The sequence below is a fragment of the Malaclemys terrapin genome, chromosome 9, assembly GCF_027887155.1.
Source record: "Malaclemys terrapin pileata isolate rMalTer1 chromosome 9, rMalTer1.hap1, whole genome shotgun sequence".
Lineage (NCBI taxonomy): Eukaryota > Metazoa > Chordata > Testudines > Emydidae > Malaclemys > Malaclemys terrapin.
The window spans coordinates 93101460-93117874 of record NC_071513.1 but is presented as its reverse complement, the minus strand read 5'-3'; the positions used below and the strand labels follow the sequence as shown (position 1 = coordinate 93117874).

Below are 16415 nucleotides of genomic sequence, written 5' to 3'. Positions count from 1 at the left end.
GATGTCTCTGCATATACCTGCCATGGTAGCACTCCACTCTTGATTGGGACCTTTGGACACTACTGTAACATAAATACAATAGTTTTAATATAATCATGAGAGATTAAAGTTCACTAAATAGGGAAAATGTGAGTTAAATACAAAATTTAGGATGAAAAACAGGAAATAAATTATAATTACAGCTCTGCTTGGAATCAACTTTCTGTTTTAACATGCTGTAAAACAAAGTATGTGGAAGAAAGAAGGAAAAAAGGCAAGGAGGAGAGGAGGGTCTGGAGAAACAGAAACGGAAGACTCAGTAAGTACATAAACACAAACAGAATGAAGAACAGTTTTAAAAAAATTCAGGGGTGAAATCCAGGTTCTACTGAAATCAATGGGAATTTTGCCAGGGATTTTAACAGGCCAGGATTTCACTGTTACTGGCATTTAACAATGAAATGCAGCATAAAATCTATGCGCGAGGCTGCTGCACATGTCAAATTCTGACAGTGATTACTGACCTTTCATGTATGTAATGAGATTGGCTCTAAATAATTTAGATAAATAACTGAAATTATTCAGTTGAAAATGGCATTTTCATTGAGACAAAGATTGTTTCTATTCAAAAAATATTAAGCAGCTATTTTATGAACCGGTGTCCTGGTCTTCACTGTGATTTCTGTGGCCAGTGGAGCAGCTCTGGATTCTTTTAATTATAAAATCTGGAGATACTGGTCTTTTATAATTGCTTCTGTGAATTGGGCATGAAGTGTCTTGTTTAATTATTTACTGAGCCAGCAGAGTCTTTTGAAATACCAAACTAATATAATTCGTATTTATAAAATATTCACAATAAAAAAAATAGAGTTTTTAACATCAAAAATATAACTCAATTTTTATATAATATTTGGATCTTAGTCGAGTCTCAGATGAAAATGAACAAACGTGTTTAATCTCTGTGCTCTCCACCAATATCAGAGATGGAAGTAAGCAAACACACACACTCACACACACAGCCAGAGAGCAAGGAAGGAGGGGAACAGAAACTACACAATATGCTCATTCTGAGCTGGCAGTCGGCCTTTTATATGTCTCTTTAAAAGGTCTTTCTGGTTGTCCACTATATCAGAGGAGGTGGCTGGCCTGCAGAGGAAGTGGAGAGCTGAAGTAAAGTACAGATGCTTTAGGCAGCATGCCCTCACACATTTTATGGCAGAAAACTCCGTAAAAGTTAATGATGTTTTCCTCTCTACAGTTCTTCCCTCCCTCGGAGGTAGTAAGAATGGGGAGGAAAGCTACAGAGCCAATGGCAGCATTGCCACTGGGCCAACTTGGGTATGTATAGCATATACAATTAAACCAGGTAAAGCAAACCATAGTGAAGACCAATAACTGTCTCATTTGCAGCCTGCCTGATAGGCCCCATCTGTTTATTCCTCCTGTGCTGTATTTTTATTGAGGATCACTTCACAATTTCAGTGTCTGTAGAGCAGTCATAGCAAGTTAAGCAGCTCTGGATTTTGAAGGCAGCCCAGCGGGCTTGGGAAGATCCTCAAAAGCCTGAGGTTAAGCAGGCACAGGCTGCACTCAGCTTCACCTCAGGGCATGTTTAAGTCTCCAGCAGGCCAAGTACTAGATAGAATGTCTGAGTCAGAGATTTCAGCCTAAGACGACATGCAAATTTCAGACAGACAAGGCTCCAGCTACCCCTGCTCTCAGCCGCTTCTTTTCTTGGATTCATTCCCTCTCTCTCCTACAGATTCCTTCCCTCACCGTAAGATTTACACCACACAGGGAAAATATGGCACTCTCAACAGGCAGCCTCTGATATGCCATCTGTTTTATTGAACTGTATAATGCAGTATCAAAACTGGAACTAAGCAAGCACCGCAGACACTTGCACGAAAGAGTTAAGGAGTCTATTAAATGCCAACAGATACTGGCCTGCTGCATTAGAGATGGCAACACAAGGCCCCATTTTAGTATCTGGAAATGAACAACAAAAGAAATTACTCAGATAAAGTACATCAGACAAGTAACTAACCTTATAGAGTAAAGGTGATTGTCCTAGCTTCAGAAGTGCGATTTTATTGGTCACATTTGTCATGGCTTGAATCAGGACTAAATCTTCTACAGTCCCATACTGCACATCAATTACTTCTGCCTGTAAAGAGAAAGGTAATTAAGGCTCTATTGTTAGCCATTTACCATTAATGCTTATCCATGGTGCATTAGTCAGCACAAGAGGGAAGTAATTCTACTGGACATCAGCATGTTGCGCACTGACTGGTCCGTGTGGACCCTGCTACTGTGCACTAAAAGTTCCACAGTGCAGAGTAATGTTCTCCCGCATTAGGGAACTTTTAGCATGCAACACGCTAGTGTGCACTAGAATTCACATCCCTTTAGTGAGAACTGACGCACTGTGTAAACAAGAATTCAGTGTGCTCTCGCCACTGAAACAAAATTACCCGTAAAGCAACAAAGTGCTCAATCAAAGTTCTGTGATTAACTTCTCTCTATTTCCCAATCATCTTTAAAAACTCCAAAGAGTTTGAGAATTAAACATGACTGTTAAATACACTTCTTTCAGCAGTTTTCCACCACAATCATTGGCTGTGATTTAAGGAGCCCAACAATGTTCACCTATGATAGTGATTTGGCAATGATTCCTGTAATCTAAGTTCCTTAATGTAAATATAACATTCCATGCTCTACACGCAATGGAGCTGTAGGATCCAAAAATCAACAGAATTATGCAGATGCAACCAGAATGGAGAAATCTGCTAATTCATTTTTGTGAATTTTTGAAGTGAAATCACAGATTCATATAATATTTCAGATAAACAAAAACGATTATATTAGTCACGCAGGACAATACCCTAATTCCCCCCAGTCTGCCACATTTGTCTTGGGAGATATGGTTCATATGGTTCTTGTATAGCATTAAAAACCCTGTTTCTAATTATCTATCCATCATCCAGGCATTTATGATGAGATTATCACTGTAGTATTTGAATGACCGCCTCTGAAATTCTGCCATTAAGAAATGGACTTTAAAATTTTTTGGGGACTTCCCATGTATGTGTAACCCAACCCATGTGGAGTCTATAATTCCTTATTGAGGTACTGCATAAGGACACTGTGAGGCCTTACTAAATAGTGTTTGTAGAGGGCTATATAAGTCAAAATATTATTAAAGCCAAGCACTAGGAGAGGTGGAAAAATAACTCACAAATTCTTTTTTATACTGGAGGATTTCTTTTCTCCCTCCCCTTATAATTCAAAAATGACAAAAAAGAGATTTTGCTCATTGTTTCCACAAAAATTCACCTTTGGGCAAAAAGGAAGCATAGAGAAATGTCAGCCTTATGTTGTCATTTTGGAATAATGTCCAAATATTGTTGTTGTCAGGACTAGGGATATAATGTACACTGTGACCACCACACAGAAATACTTTACCAAGAAATCAGTCATATGAACAGCAACAAATCAGTGCAGGTACAAGAACATTCTTTCAGTGTAATAATAATTAAAAATAAATAATTAACAACCACCACCATACACCCCTCAGGGAAACTGAATAAAATCAAAAGAATTTATCAAAGTAAGATTCAAATAATCCATAGAGGAACTGTACAGTATAAAAAGGGCTTACCCCTTAGTAAGCAAATTTTGAGCAATTGTAAAACCTTAACTTTGGTAAATGTAAAGGCCAAATTTTTCAAATGTAGACATCTAAACAAACTTATTTTTAGAAGCTGATTGTGGATGCTAAGCACCTTTGAAAGTCAAGCTATTTAGCTCGATGCCTAAATATATATGGAGTTAGGTGCCTAATTTTAGGCACTTACATCTGAAAAATTTGACTGAAATCTATATCTCAAAGTCCAAGTTGAATGGGTAAGAAACCCACGTCTTGAAGCCCCTTTGTTCTTGAGTTAACTCTTCACTAAATTTTCAAGGTAATAAGTTTCTTTCTAAGGGTACATCTATACTTCCCCGCTGGTTCGGCGGCAAGCAATCGATCTTCTGGGATCGATTTATCTAGACGTGATAAATCGATTCCGGAAGTGCTCGCTGTCGACGTGGGTAATCCTGCTCCGCGAGAGGAGTAGGCGGAGTCGACGAGGCAGCCTGCCTGCCGCGTGTGGACCCGTGGTAAGTACCTTTAAGTTCGAACTAAGATACTTCGACTTCAGCTACATTATTCACGTCGCTGAAGTTGCGTATCTTAGTTCAAACTGGGGGCTTAGTGTGGACCAGCCCTAAGACTGAAGCACAGGGATTGCTGGGATGCAAAGCAATGCATCACGGGGCATTGGGACTGGACCCAGGATGCCCTGTGACCCCCTCCACCTTCCCACAAGTCTGAGCAGCAAAAAGAGAAAGAGGTGCTCTGTGGGATAGCTGCCCAGAGTGCACCGCTCCAAATACTGCTGCAAGTGTGAACACGCTATTGCGCAGGCAGCTGTCAGTGTGAACACACATCAGTGGTTTTCCTTCTGTGCTCCCTAAGTGGCGCTATAACTGCTGGTGCTGTAACTTTGCCAATGTAGACGCGTGCTCTAAGTATGCCATGTATAGTGAATGCTGCCAAAACCATGATCTTGACGTGTCATGCAATGTAATAAAATGCTTCAGCAACAGGAAGACATTACCTTTAAAAATCAAATACTGAAATGCAAGGGCAGAAAATCTTATAGTTTGCACAGCTGATTTTTAAAAATGTGTTGTTTCTAATATCTAGAGAGTATGAGAACTGCTTACTAAGAAAACACAAATGGGAGCTATAGTTCAGATAAAATTTATAGTACATTATTGGTGTTATGAACATGTTATTTGAGAGAGATGACAAAAGCAGAGTTGATGAAATATTTTCCACTATCTTTAAAACCTCATCTTTTTACCTACACAGATAATCCCAACTGAAAAGTCCCATAGAAGGAACATGAGCATAAACCACCCCTGACAACTGAGAACAAAGAATTCACTAATGTACTGTATGGAAGGTTACACAAAATTTTACATCATTCTATAGCTCCCAATTTTTCTTTCACAAAGTGCCCTTAGAAAATACATACTATATACAATAATTACTTGGAGTCTCAAAAGCCAGAATGGTTTGAGAGGTTATAATAAAAATATATATGCTGCATTCTGAGGAGGCCTCTGATCTAGCTCCTTTGTGAAATGTGCCTTTTCCACTTATCCTCAAGCAAACTGAAAATCATAGCTTTCACCACTCAGATGAAAAAAAAAAACAAAAAAAACCACATTGAATTTTCCCCAGCACAGATCCATTTACAAAGATATAATAGGGTAAATTGTCAATCCGTTTGCTTCCGCAATGGGCCTTTGTGAAAATGAGGTGCTCATTTATATTCATAAGAATGGCCCTACTGGGTCAGGCCAAAGGTCCATCTAGCATTCTTCCGACAGTGGCCAGGGGCCCCAGAGGGAATAAACAGAACAGGTAATCATCAAGTGATCCATCCCCTGTCACTCATTCACAGCTTCTGGCAAACAGAGGCTAGGGACACCATTCCTGCCCATCCTGGCTAATAGCCATTGATGGACCTATCCTCCATGAATTTATCTAGTTCTTTTTTGAACTCTGTTATGGTCTTGGCCTTCACAACATCCTCTGGCAAGGAGTTCCACAGGTTGACTGTGCGTTGGGTGAAGAAATACTTCCTTTTATCTATTAATTTCATTTGGTGACCCCTAGTTCTTGTGTTATGAGAAGTAGTAAACAATACTTCCTTATCTACTTTTTCTACACCAGTCATGATTTTATAGACCTCAATCATATCTCCTCTTAGCCATCTCTTTTCCAAGCTGAAAAGTCCCAGTTTTATTAATCTCTCCTCATACAGAAGCTGTTCCATACCTCTAATCATTGTTGTTGCCCTTTTCTGAACCTTTTCTAATTCTAATATATCTTTTTTGAGATGGGGCGACCACATCTGCATGCAGTATTCAAGATGTGGGTGTACTATGGATTTATATAGAGGAAACATGATATTTTTGTCCTATTATCTATCCCTTTCTTAATTATTCCCAGCATTCTGTTTGCTTTTTTGACTGCCACTGCACATTGAGTGGATGTTTTCAGAGAACTATCCACAATGACGCCAAGATCTCTTCCTTGAGTGGTAGCAGCTAATTTAGACCCCATCATTTTATATGTATAGTTGGGATTATGCTTTCCAATGTGCATTACTTTGCATTTATCAACATTAAATTTCATCTGCCATTTTGTTGCCCAGTCACCAAGTTTTGAGAGATCTTTTTGTCTGCCTGGGCCTTAACTCTCTTTAGTTTAAGATGCCTCTATTCGAGATGCCTCAGCTTGTATCATTCCTACTAAGTACTCCTAGCTAGGCATTCCCACCTCTCACTTCCCTTTGTATAAAAGAACTATAAGTGTGCACAGCTAGTTATTTGCACAGTTCCTGCTTCACAAGTTATGAGCTAACTTCCTGGTGAATGCTGTATCTTGATCCAAGACACTATATATTGTGCTTTTCTAAGTCAATACATGATCTCGGCAGGAACTAATTGATTGAAAAATATTACAAAAACATGACTTACTAGGTACCAAGATGGTGCTCACTGCTGTACATAATACTAAGGAATACATGATTTTTTGCTTCAAGGAGTTTACAATGTAAATTAAAGGTAGGATCAAGAGCTCACGTTAATTAACTATTCCCATGAAAAACCTCCATGCATAAAGGGTGTAGTTCACTTAAGAACAGTTGTTGAGTATAATATATGTTAAGGCATGAGAATGGTTAATTATAAAAGGTAATTTAATTACTTTTCTTCCACTTAAAGGAACTGTGAAAGTTCATTATATTAAGGGTCCTTCTTATGTGAGTGGATCACCCAGGGCTTCTGTCAGTATCTTAATTCTAGGAATACTCATTCCCCCTGCATTTCCCTATAACTTCGAACTGGCTCTCTTGCTCTCAGTTCTCTTTGATATCTCATTCCATCTTTTGGGGGATATGGATAAACCAAATGCACTTGGTCTACTAACCTGAAGCACCAAATCTGAGTACCAAAGTAAGATGTCATATGTAGTCAATGGGTGCCCTTAAAAGATATTGCTAAAAGTTTGTGTAACATAACCTCAGTGGGGCAAATGACAACACTGCCCTAAAATCTAGTATTGAAGTTACCAAGTGCTGAAAAGAAACATACGTTATGTAAAACCATACAACAAAAAGACAACTACTGCTATTAAGGAAATTACTAATCAAGAGAGTTAGTAACGAGTCCATATACATTTGGTAGTACATTTCAGAAAGATGAACATTGGGGGTTAAAAGTGCATTCGGTGTAACCATGCAATACCCATTGACTCCAGTAGAGTTTTTATGAGGGAAGAGTTTTGTCCTTGGAGGGGGAAAAAAAAAGTAATTATTTTTATTGATTTTCATAAACAAAGACACAATAAAATGGTTAATCAGGTAACTTACAGCTTGTACATGTTTCCAAATGCTTCACAGGACTCCCAATAGAATTGTGGAATTATACCACTTGTCAAAGCTGATTTAATAGAGATGTCTCATTAAATACATTGTAACATCATACAGTCAGGGTGAGTCATTTACATTTGTAGTGTTTAGCACAATGGGATTCAGGCTGGTGGAGACCTTAAGTGCTAGTTAATCTAAATGAAACTATAACTATCACATAATTAAAGCTGTGCTTATATTTGATTTTTGGGTTCGCTTGCTGAACCAAAAATAAAAAATATATATATTTCAGGTCAACCTGACCATTTTTTTAAAAATGTTCAGCAAACTGAACAGCCAAAAAAAGTTTAAACTAAAACAAAATGTTTTGATTAGTTTTGTAGCTTTTAAAACCTTTTTTTTTTTTTTAATAAAACTGAAGTGAATTTTGTAAAAAATAAATAAATAAAAAATAAAAATAAATTAATTTGGAATCGACAAATCAAAATGTCTTCGTTTGAAAATGTGAAAATAAAAGTTTATTTTTTTAAACTTTTTTTGAAGTCCCCCTCCCCCCAACTGAAACAATTTGGTGAATTTCACATAAATTCATAAAATGTTTCTGTCAACCCGAATCTGCATGAGCAAAAAAAAAGTTTAATCCAAAAAAAATTCATCCAGCTCAAAAAACCACAGAAATATGTTAAGGTATTTTACTAAAGCGTGTTACCTAATCTATTCAGAAATCTGTCTGCAATTAACGCATTGTGCAACTATGTTTAATTTTTATATATCCCCAACATAACAAATCCTAATTCAATGATTGGATTTTTCCTTTTTGTTTGTGTTTTCAGAGATGCTTACAACAGGATATAATCCTGATACTATACATTCTGAATATGAAAAAAACCCAAACATTGGAGGCAAACTACTGAAAAACTGCTCTTTTTTGGTAGAATAATGCTATTTAAAAAGAAAGAAGCAATCATCCTTCTACGTGCCAAAAAAAAAAAAAGAACTCGTGTACATGGTTTAGATATGCAAAGGTAAATCCTCGTATGCTAAAACTGTGAAATACTAAACAACGAGTTGTCTCATCCATTTGAATTGGGTACTTCCTCTTTGAATTGTGTCATCCTATGCAGTTTGAAAGGCATGGCTATTTAAAAACAAACTCTGATGGACTGTATGGAATGAAGCAGTATCTCCCTAAGCATGACATGAAGTAAGGGTAGGTAACAAAACAAACATTTTTAGAAGATTTTATTATTTTTAGAAATCCCAACAAGATATTTGAGGTATTGTAAACAAATAATTACATCCAAGAAACTATATTAAAAGATTATTACAGCTGCAAAATGAAGCACAGAACAGCAGAAGGTGCAGTAGAGTGCTCCTGTTTTGACTTCTGCTGAGGACAGTTGGCAGAGAATGAGAGAGCTGGAACTGACTGCCTATGGCTGCCACTGTACATGCTCCAGCTGTCACCATCTACTGCCCAAGAACAGTAGAGACACAGTGGAGAATTATGGCCATAGAGAATAAAACACCACTAGATCTGTTATTGAGGAGATTTAACTATTCTAAATCTATCTTCCAACTTTTTGTCCTGTCTTTTACCTTGTCCTAAAAAGAAACTGAAGAGTCTTTTGATGTTGTGGGCATGATTCCTGTCTCTCTCTTTAAGTTGGAGCAAAAACAGACACATGATGCAAACAGTGTCAGAGAGAAGAAGGAGAGGGTAGATGATGAAGGATTTTTTCCCCAAAGATAGGTTATTGTTTCTTGTTTCTGCTGGAAAATAAACCCAACCATATTTTCATTGATCCACGTCTGATTTAAAAAATAATAATAAAAAAGTTGTTCTTCTAAACTGATTTCCTCCCCCCACGAAGCACAAAAACTAGCACCCCCCAAACCCACTATGCTTATAAATGTTCCAAGACAGACTACCTCGTGAATCTTCTGGGGAGTTTTGCATTGTCTATTTAGTTCATAAGCAATTCATGATACGAACTCTATGATTTCACATGCTGTGTCCAGTCAGCAAATAATAAGGTATTACATCGGATATCTTTCATAGCTATCCTTTCATTCATTCGTGAGTCATCTGGAAGGGCTCGATACACTTTCAAATAAACTTCAGGTCATTGCAAAGAGAGATCCCTTTATCAAAGCCCCCAGTTTAAAGTGTAGGGATGAAGGTCAAAGTTTTCAGTTTCATTTATAAGGGAACATTTCCCAAGGGTAAATATGAATACTAACCTGGGCCTGATTCTGATCTATCTTACACTGGTATGAATGAGGCGTCACCCTAGTGAAGATAATGGAGTTACTTCGACCTTAGTTCCTCCTGTGCTGCTGACACATTGGGCAGTCCAGTTCCTTCACTGATTACAGTTGCCCTCTAGTTGTGGTAAATCTTCCCAGGTGATGCCAGCACATTCAATATCCTCTGTCACGGTCTTCTGCCAGCTCTTTCTTGGACTTCCTTATTTTTGCTTTCCTCCTTTGGGTATTGTGACAAAGCTCTGTCCTTATCTCCATGGGTCCTGCGTTTCCTGATGGATTTTGCTAGCCTCAGAGGCTCACTATGACCCTCCCCTTAACCTTTCTCTCTTGAGGCAAGGGTCACAGTCTACTGAACCATTTTCATCATAAGCCAGCAAGGGAGGTGAGGAGAAGCTATCCTTCCTTGCACAGTCTCTGTTGTCTCCCAGTCTCACTGATTAATCAGGGGCAAAGGGGTGGGGGGGAGCCCGGGTCCACCCTCTACTCCAGGCTCCAGCCCAGGGACACTAATAGTATCAGCTATGGTAGCTTACCTTTTAAGAACAGGACACGTACAATTCCCTGGGCTACTTCCCCCCAGCAGCCCCCACTTCCTCAAGCTCCACTTCACCCTTACCTAAGGGCCTCCTTCCTTGTACCTCGTATGGTGTATACAGCTCGGTCTCTCCAATAGCACAGCTTCTCACAGCTCCTGACATGCGCACCCACCTGTCTAACTGGGAGGCTTTTTAACTAGTTTCAGCCAGCCCCTGATGGGCTTCAGGTGTCCCAATCAACCTAGCAATCTCCACTGCCTTCTGGAAAGATCTTAATTGGCCCCAGGTATCTTAATTGACCTGGAGCAGCTGCCATTTGCTTATCCTGGTACCAGGGATTTGTTTAACCTGGGGCTAATATATCTATCTCTTTTCTATAGCCATCTGGCCTTGCCCCATCCCAGTATCAAATTCAGTGCTTGTTTAGCATGTCTCCCATCTTTCATATGGTGCACATGTCCCAACTATTTGAGCCTTCTTTCTTTGATGATATTTTCTATCATGTCCTGCTCTATCAGCTCCCTTATGCTCATATTTGTTATTCTGTCTTTCCATGAAATATGTGATATCTTCCTCTGCTATGTGTTATAGGCACCTTCCCATTTTATTTTATTTTTTTGTTAGCCACGTTCAGCGGCCAAGACTCTGCTCTGTACAGTAGTGTGCTCTGTACAATCAGACAGTATAATCTTAACTTCAATTTGGTATGGAGACCTCTTTCACCAGGTGGTGTTCATCATCCCAAAAGTAGTTTGCTTTTCCTAATCTTGTATGAATATCTTTATCACAAACACCTTCAAATCTCATCACACTCCCCAGATAGAATGCTACCTGTTTAATTTCTTTTCCATCCACGTACACTTTTGCATCTCTTGTCCACTTTCCTCTTTTTGTTTTCTATGCGTTTATTTTCAATCCAATTTTTGCTGCTTACTGTTCTACCTCTGAAGTAAGGCCAGTTGTTCTGTTCCACGTCATACTTAGTAAAGCAATGTTGTTGGCAAAGTCAAGGTCACATAACTCTCTGCTAACCATTTTACACCATCTACCCCTTCACTCAGTCTATTGCTAATGCAAAGATTGTTGATAACACACCCTGGTTTAACTCCAGTCACAATATTCTGGTGGATGGGGCCGCAAACCCTGTCAAATGGAGGAAATTGGCATGATCTGTTTTTATTAGGGGGGGAAGGGATAGCTCAGTGGTTTGAGCATTGGCCTACTAAACCCAGGGTTGTGAGCTCAATCCTTGAGGGGGCAATTTAGGGAACTGGAGTAAAAATCTGTCTGGGGTTTGGTCCTGCTTTGAGCAGGGGGTTGGACTAGATGACCTCCTGAGGTCCCTTTCAACCCTGATATTCTATGATTCAACTGTTCACCCTGGCCTGTATCTGACCTCACTGTGCATCTTCTTCCATCCCATAAACTCCTTATTGTGATGATCAATTTATCTGTTACCCCACACCTTCTAGCAATATTTCATGGATTCTCTGTCTGGGTACTATCAAATGCTTTCTTAAAGTCAATAAAGTTTTTGCCAATCAGTAGATTTTTTTGGTGATCTGTCAAAGAATGAATATTTGTTGACAAGATAATCTACCTGGAAGGAACCTACCTTGTTCTTCCAATACCATTTTATCCACTGCCTTCTTTATTCTATTAAGCATTACAGTAGCCAATACTTTGTCCAGGACTGGTAGCAGTACAATACCTTTATAGTTTGTGTAATGAGTAAGATCACCCTTTTTTGGCAATGCCATGATGATACTGTCTTTCATGATACCTTAGTGTCAGTGGAGTTGCACTTATGTAAAAACAGCATGAGACTTGATTAGTAACAAAAAGGTCCTGAAACCTTTAGAAAATTTACAGGAAATTATAGACTCGGGAGCCCTAATCAGTAGTTGAACATCCAACAACCATAAAAATGTCTCAGCATGTTCTGCAAAATGATCAGAGTTAGGGTGATTTTTTTTTAAGGCAAAAAAGTCACTACCCTCCAGATCAGATATGGCTGCTCTCTCTCCACTTAACCTCCAACTTCTAACTACCCAGGACTCTCTTTTCTATCAATTCCTCTTTACGTGTCTTGGAGATTGACTGGAACTATAAAGCCTAGGTGCATTTGGATCCCAGGGTTTTGGTTTCTCTCTTTTTGTGGTAGTATTGCAGCAGTCATAGCTATGACATCTTATTGTTCCCTACGAAACAAGTAGGGCAGCCCTAGGTTCTATCACACTGAAAACTCTGTATTATAGTCTTCATCAAATTATTTATACATACTTATGTTTTGCAAGCCGGTATGAATAGATATGGGGTCCTGCTTCATGAAGTAACTTGTCCCCTAGTCTGTGAGTTCATTAAAATACTTGTTATTCCTATCTGTGTATAATTGCACATCCTACAAAAAAATTATAGGATTAGGTTACACAGGTTACACATTGACTTCAATGGACCTTGACTAGAAAAAGGTTCTACTCAATGGTACTAAGAGTATTACAATCTGGCCCATGTCTGTTTAGAGTAGAAAGGGATTTTTCACACCCATATTTGCTTTAGATATTAAACTGCACACAGCATTGCATCCCACCTAAAATCAGTAATCTGCTCAAGCACAGATAGTTCAATGCTTTATCAAAGACAAAAACAACTTTGTATTTCCCGGAGCTGAAAGTTTTGGTAGTAAACTTGGCCTTCACAGTAGGTTGAACTTACATATCTTCCTCTCCTTGAAAACATCTTTAGTCAGCTATGTTTCATTTAGCATTCTACTGAGAGAAAATCTCCTGAAGTTCAAGGTTTTTCCTTGTTCCCAATTTTTAGAATGACATTGTGAATATTTTTCACATTTATACTAGTTTTCTTTTTCTTTTCTTTTTTTTTTTTTTAATTCCAAGGGTTACTGAGTTAAAATTAAAACATATTTCTAGCCAAGAGGAAGAACCTGTGCTTTATACTAAGGATACACGACTGCCACAAAATCTAAACCTACGTAAGTGAGCATTCCCCCGGGTAATCTTTCTATATCTGTTTTCTATTTTTTCTGTTGTATGCTTCATATTTTCATCCTATTTATTATTCTTTTCTCGCTGCTCTTCCATCCCCGCTCCTTTTCTTCTACAGTTTCTTAAGCGGACGGCAAACCTAATAATATTTGTGTCAAACTTTTGAACGCACAAAATCCACTTGAGTTTAAAATGAGGAAAACATAGTCTCCCTATCTTTTCTAAACAGATATGATATACAAACTGTGGCTTTTTGTGTAACCTAAAACCAGACATTTCTACCTCTGATGAATTGATATTCTGGTAATTATCTTTGATTTTTACACATAAATGGGTCTCTCAAACAAACAACTTTGCCTTTGTTACAAATCATTGCAGAATATGGGGACTTTTCAGACTTAAAAGCATCATCAGCAATTTTCACTTTAAAGTCTTTAAACTCTATTCAGGAATGTCTGATTATCAGCCATCTCCCAAAGTTCACTAGACTGACATAAACTTGTAACCTCTCTAATTATTTTTTGTTATGTTTGCCCATTGTAATTTGCATCCCTCTCCTTATAACAATTTACTGGACTGATATATTGTCAGTGATAATGCTTTCCTAAGCAGAAATAACCTAAAGTTACCACCTGTCTTGATGTGGGAATAATTATTCATATAAGTATGCAAAAGGCCGTCAATTACACAGGCTAAACTAGAACTTATGGCCACTATAAATTAATCAAACCAAAAGGAAAAACCCACAAAAGTCCATCTAATAAAAACATAAAAGAAAAATGTGTTGCAACTTCTTTACAAATAAATACATTATACGCCCCACCCTCAAACAATATATTATATGTAGTTATAGAAGTATGAATTCAAGCTGGTTGAAAACATTTCAACAAAGCAGTTTCCCATGGGAAAATGATGTTTTGGTAATACTGAAATGTTTCATGGCAACTGTCAATTTCAATTACATTTGACTGAAAAGTTTTGAAACTATTCATAGCATTTTGTGTCAACTTTCCTATTTTACTTTTACTTCTATATTTGTATATATACCTCTACCCCGATATAAAGCTGTCCTCGGGAGCCAAAAAATCTTACTGCATTATAGGTGAAACCGCGTTATATCGAACTTGCTTTGATCAGCCGGAGTGCGCAGCCCCGCCTCCCCGGAGCGCTGCTTTACCGCATTAGATCCGAATTCATGTTATATCGGGTCGCGTTATATCGGGGTAGAGGTGTATTATCTTTACATATCATATTTACTATTATATTACAATGTTTCAATATTATCAGAACATTTCAGCATAAGGTCATTTACATGTTTCTCAATTTAAATATTTCAGAACTTTCATTCCATTTTCCAACCAAGTCTATACACACACACACACACTATATCTATATCTATATCTATACGTAAGTATAAGTATGTGTATGCATCCACATCCACACTGTATTATATACAGTTATATATGTGTGAGTATGTGTGTAGATAGAAAGATAATATGCATCTATAAAGATATAGCTACACATACATGTGTAAAGGATGAGATCATCTACTATTTCAAGAAAACAACGAGGAGTCCAGTGGCACCTTAAAGACTAACAGATTTATTTGGGCATAAGCTTTCATGGTAAAAAAACCACTTCTTCAGATGCATGGTGTGAAAATGACAGATACAGGCATAAATATACTGGCACATGAAGAGAAGGGAGTTACCTTAGTGATGACAAGGCCAATTCAATTAGGGTGGACGTGGTCCACTCCCAATAGTTGATGAGGAGGTGTCAATACCAAAAGAGGGAAAATTGCTTTTGTAGTGAGTCAGCCACTCCCAGTCCCTATTGTAGCTCTGCAGCTTCTCTTTGAAGTCTGTTTTTGAAATGTTTTTGTTGCAGGATGGCTACTTTTAAATCTGTTATTGAATGTCCAGGGAGATTGAAGTGTTCTCCTACTGGCTTTTGTATGTTACCATTCCTGATGTCTGATTCATTCTTTTATGGAGAGACTGTCCGGTTTGGCCAATGTACATGGCAGAGGGGCATTGCAGGGGTGGGGTGTACCCTGCTCCCTAGTGGCGAGAAGCCCTGGGCAGATTCCTCTCTTTCCCGGCGGGGAATGGGTAGGGGGGAAGCCCCAGGCAGCTTCCCCCCACTTCTGGCGGGGAGCAGCCTGGCGGAAGGCTGTGAGCCTGTGAGGCAGCCAGGCTCCTAGCAGGGAGCTGCCAGCAGAGCTGAGACCAGGCTGTCAGCTCCCCACATTGCCCTTCTTAGGTCGGTGGAAGCACTCCTGGTGAGGACATGCACCACCGACTCAAGGAGGGTAGTGTGGACATGCCCCACCTCAGTAATTACTGACCTAATAAAGGTCGACTAAGGGTATGTCTTCATTAGCAACGTTAAAGCACTGCCGCTGTGTAGTGCTGGGAGAGAGCTCTCCTAGTGCCGTAAAAAAACCCACCCCCGCTGGGAGTGTGGCTCGCAGTGCTGATGCACTGTCTACACTGCCACTTTAGAGTGCTGAAACTTGCAGCGCTCAGAAGGGTGTTTTTTCACACCCCCGAGTGAGGGTACTTCTACACTACCCGCCGGATCAGCGGGTAGCGATCTATCAGTCGGGGATCGATTTATTGCGTGTAGCGTAGACACGATAAATCGATCCCCGATCACTCTCCCGTCGACTGCTGAACTCCAGCTCGGTGAGCGGCGGAAGCAAAATCAACAGGGGAGCGGCGGCATACCACGAGGATGCAAACTAAGTAATTTTAATTCGATCTAAGATGCGTCAACTTCAGCTATGCTATTCTTGTAGCTGAAGTTACGTAGCTTAGATTGACCCCCGCCCCAGTGTAGACCAGGCCTAAGAAAGTTGCAACGCTGTAAAGTGGCAGCGTAGACAAGGCCTTAGGATACGTCTACACTACAAACCTAAGTAATTCTTAATTTGTCCTTTCCTTATTTTAGCCTCAGATCCTACACCATGTAGACTGATGCTCGTTGTGTTAGTCATCTCATCACTGCTAACCTTTTTGGTGAAAATTGAAGCAAAGACTGCATTTAACACTTTGTCAATGGCTGCATTTTCTATTATTGTCTTTCCCTCCTCATTGAGTAATGGGTCTTGCCTGTTCTTGGTCTTC

General features: G+C 39.1%; 1 protein-coding gene across 6 annotated transcripts in view; it reads right to left on the bottom strand.

Moving 5' to 3' along the window:
- NAALADL2 (N-acetylated alpha-linked acidic dipeptidase like 2) overlaps window positions 1-16415 on the bottom strand; it is an 899698-nt gene that overhangs the window by 390750 nt on the left and 492533 nt on the right. For all 6 annotated transcript variants that reach the window (XM_054039851.1, XM_054039853.1, XM_054039852.1 and 3 more), the window contains one exon: window positions 2027-2146. In XM_054039851.1, the coding sequence (XP_053895826.1) occupies window positions 2027-2146 (120 nt within the window). The remainder of the gene's footprint in view (window positions 1-2026; window positions 2147-16415) is intronic.